This window comes from Oncorhynchus mykiss, chromosome 16 (genome assembly GCF_057628025.1).
Source record: "Oncorhynchus mykiss isolate SJ-2025 chromosome 16, ASM5762802v1, whole genome shotgun sequence".
Lineage (NCBI taxonomy): Eukaryota > Metazoa > Chordata > Actinopteri > Salmoniformes > Salmonidae > Oncorhynchus > Oncorhynchus mykiss.
The window spans coordinates 2,947,501-2,951,520 of NC_143037.1; the positions used below are offsets into that span (position 1 = coordinate 2,947,501).

Consider the following 4,020-nt stretch of genomic DNA (forward strand, 5'->3'; position numbering starts at 1 on the left):
TCAGAGTACAGAGTCCCAGTATTTTTCCAGGCCAGCAGCAGAAACCAGAGATGAACTGAACTCCTCCACAATAACAAAGAGGAGTTCCCTCCAGAAGATGTAAGTTACTATGATCTCATGGGAAAATGTTCCAGAGCCACAACGTTTGGGATAATAAGATACACGATCATCCTCTCTGTCTGTTCCCTGTTTCAGAGCCAGACACGCGAACGCCAGGCCCCAACCAGAAACCCAACCTCTGCCCTGCGGATCTGTCCTGGGGAAGAAACTGCACTCTGAGCAGAACGGAGTCCCAGGAGAGCAGGTTCCGGAGCCCCAGCCACCGACAGGCCAGGCCAGGCTTACCACAGACGCAGTGCTGCCCCACGGCCATCCCACAACATCCACTGACCCCACAGAACAGGCTGGGGTTGTGGCAGGGGTGGGACTCACAGAGGGAAAGCAAAGAGAGAGTGTTGGGCTCCCAGGGGACACTGACCCCAGAGACACAGTACTGGGTCTGTCCCAGAGTCAGGGTGGGGAAGACAAACCCAGCAGGGTCCCAGGGGAAGACCCTCCCAGGGCCAAGAGGGTGTGCCTTGGGCCACTTCTAGTAGCTTGTTCCTCCAATGACCTCATAACACCAACACACTCAGCTGAATCCTCCAACCCTCTCCTTCCTCCTCCTCCTCCTCCTCTTCTGTCGTCTCCTCGTCCACCTGTGGTCAAATCCAGTGCCAAGACGGAGTCCGAGGCTTTCCCAGCCCCTGCCCCAACCTTGTTCCCTGTCCCAGCTGCAGCCTTGTTCCCTGCCCCAGAGCGGACCCAGTCCACAGCCCCCCTCTCCCCTCTCCCAGCACCAGCCCCAGAGCGGACCCAGTCCACAGCCCCTCTCTCCCCTCTCCCAGCACCAGCCCCAGAGCGGACCCAGTCCACAGCCCCCCTCTCCCCTCCCCCAGCGCCAGAGCCAGAGCGGACCCAGTCCACAGCCCCCCTCTCCCCTCTCCCAGCACCAGTCCCAGAGCGGACCCAGTCCACAGCCCCTCTCTCCCCTCTCCCAGCACCAGTCCCAGAGCGGACCCAGTCCACAGCCCCTCTCTCCCCTCTCCCAGCACCAGAGAAGGACCAGTCCACAGCCCCCCTCTCCCCTCTCCCAGCACCAGCCCCAGAGCGGACCCAGTCCACAGCCCCTCTCTCCCCTCTCCCAGCACCAGCCCCAGAGAAGGACCAGTCCACAGCCCCCCTCTCCCCTCTCCCAGCACCAGCCCCAGAGCGGACCCAGTCCACAGCCCCTCTCTCCCCTCTCCCAGCACCAGCCCCAGAGAAGGACCAGTCCACAGCCCCTCTCTCCCCTCTCCCAGCACCAGTCCCAGAGCGGACCCAGTCCACAGCCCCTCTCTCCCCTCTCCCAGCCCCAGTCCCAGAGCGGACCCAGTCCACAGCCCCTCTCTCCCCTCTCCCAGCCCCAGAGCGGACCCAGTCCACAGCCCCTCTCTCCCCTCTCCCAGCCCCAGTCCCAGAGCGGACCCAGTCCCAAACCTCTCAAACCACAGTGGAAGTGGAGCTGCTTACTCCAGGGAAACAGTCCCAGAGTCTCCTTCCTCTCACAAGCAGCAATAACACAGAGCAGACAAACCAAAACAGCCCCGCCGCAGGTCTGAGAGGCCGATCTGTCAAGGATGTAGTCTCCTCAGCCCTGTCTATTGCTTCCACACACATTGGCGTCATAGGGGAGGGAGAGGAGGGGAGGGAGAATGGTGGGAGGAGGAGGAGGAGAGGAGAAGAGAAGAGAAGAGAAGGGAGAGGAAGAGAGGAGAAGAGGGCAAAGATTATGGAGGGGAAGAGAGGAGAAGAGAGGGAATATAATGGAGGAGACAAGAGTAGGAGAGGAGAAGAGAGGGAAGTGGGAGAGGAAGAGAGGTCTGTGGCCAGACCATCCAGATTACGACGGCTGAAGAAGTGAAGAGGGTGAGATGGAGAGAGAGGAGCAGACTGGGGAGGAGAGAGAGGAGCAAACTGGGGAGGAGCAGACTGAGAAAGGAGAGAGGAGAGAGTGGAGCAGACTGGGGAGGAGAGAGAGGAGCAGACTGGGGAGGGCAGAGCTTGAGGGTACAGTAAAGATACCTGATGCCAGGGTTAGAGATGGTATTGTGGCAGATGTGTGTTTACACTGTCTCTTCCACAGCTCCATTTGGGACTTGATCTCTGGCTGACTCGTAGGCATCTGAACCCTTCCACTATCCTCTGACTGACTCCTAGGCATCTGAACCCTTCCAGTATCCTCTGACTGACTCCTAGGCATCTGAACCCTTCCAGTATCCTCTGACTGACTCCTAGGCATCTGAACCCTTCCAGTATCCTCTGACTGACTCCTAGGCATCTGAACCCTTCCAGTATCCTCTGACTGACTCCTAGGCATCTGAACCCTTCCAGTATCCTCTGACTGACTCCTAGGCATCTGAACCCTTCCAGTATCCTCTGACTGACTCCTAGGCATCTGAACCCTTCCAGTATCCTCTGACTGACTCCTAGGCATCTGAACCCTTCCAGTATCCTCTGACTGACTCCTAGGCATCTGAACCCTTCCAGTATCCTCTGACTGACTCCTAGGCATCTGAACCCTTCCAGTATCCTCTGACTGACTCCTAGGCATCTGAACCCTTCCAGTATCCTCTGACTGACTCCTAGGCATCTGAACCCTTCCAGTATCCTCTGACTGACTCCTAGGCATCTGAACCCTTCCAGTATCCTCTGACTGACTCATAGGCATCTGAACCCTTCCACTATCCTCTGACTGACTCCTAGGCATCTGAACCCTTCCAGTATCCTCTGACTGACCCTAGGCATCTGAACCCTTCCAGTATCCTCTGACTGACTCATAGGCATCTGAACCCTTCCAGTATCCTCTGACTGACCCTAGGCATCTGAACCCTTCCAGTATCCTCTGACTGACTCCTAGGCATCTGAACCCTTCCAGTATCCTCTGACTGACTCCTAGGCATCTGAACCCTTCCAGTATCCTCTGACTGACTCCTAGGCATCTGAACCCTTCCAGTATCCTCTGACTGACTCATAGGCATCTGAACCCTTCCAGTATCCTCTGACTGACTCGTAGGCATCTGAACCCTTCCACTATCCTCTGACTGACTCCTAGGCATCTGAACCCTTCCAGTATCCTCTGACTGACCCTAGGCATCTGAACCCTTCCAGTATCCTCTGACTGACTCATAGGCATCTGAACCCTTCCAGTATCCTCTGACTGACCCTAGGCATCTGAACCCTTCCAGTATCCTCTGACTGACTCCTAGGCATCTGAACCCTTCCAGTATCCTCTGACTGACTCCTAGGCATCTGAACCCTTCCAGTATCCTCTGACTGACTCCTAGGCATCTGAACCCTTCCAGTATCCTCTGACTGACTCATAGGCATCTGAACCCTTCCAGTATCCTCTGACTGACTACTAGGCATCTGAACCCTTCCAGTATCCTCTGACTGACTCCTAGGCATCTGAACCCTTCCAGTATCCTCTGACTGACTCCTAGGCCTCTGAACCCTTCCAGTATCCTCTGACTGACTCCTAGGCATCTGAACCCTTCCAGTATCCTCTGACTGACTCCTAGGCATCTGAACCCTTCCAGTATCCTCTGACTGACTCATAGGCATCTGAACCCTTCCAGTATCCTCTGACTGACTCCTAGGCATCTGAACCCTTCCAGTATCCTCTGACTGACTACTAGGCATCTGAACCCTTCCAGTATCCTCTGACTGACTCCTAGGCATCTGAACCCTTCCAGTATCCTCTGACTGACTACTAGGCATCTGAACCCTTCCAGTATCCTCTGACTGACTACTAGGCATCTGAACCCTTCCAGTATCCTCTGACTGACTCCTAGGCATCTGAACCCTTCCAGTATCCTCTGACTGACTACTAGGCATCTGAACCCTTCCAGTATCTTCTGACTGACTCCTAAGCATCTGAACCCTTCCAGTATCCTCTGACTGACTCCTAGGCATCTGAACCCTTCCAGTATCCTCTGACTG

At 55.9% G+C, this 4,020-nt stretch overlaps 1 protein-coding gene across 5 annotated transcripts in view; it reads left to right on the forward strand.

Annotated features, from left to right (window-relative positions):
* slx4ip (SLX4 interacting protein) overlaps positions 1 to 3,730 on the forward strand; it is a 124,623-nt gene extending 120,893 nt beyond the window's left edge. For 2 of the 5 annotated variants that reach the window (XM_036945971.2, XM_036945972.2), the window contains exons 7-8: positions 1 to 99; positions 196 to 3,729. The exon at positions 1 to 99 is cut by the window's left edge and continues 2 nt beyond it. In XM_036945971.2, the coding sequence (XP_036801866.2) occupies positions 1 to 99; positions 196 to 1,942 (1,846 nt within the window). In that variant the 3' untranslated portion in view covers positions 1,943 to 3,729. Of the gene's footprint in view, positions 100 to 195 lie in introns of all 5 variants that reach the window. The other 3 variants (XR_016487084.1, XR_016487083.1, XM_036945974.2) reach the window with 3 other exon arrangements.
* Positions 3,731 to 4,020: the final 290 nt, after the last annotated feature.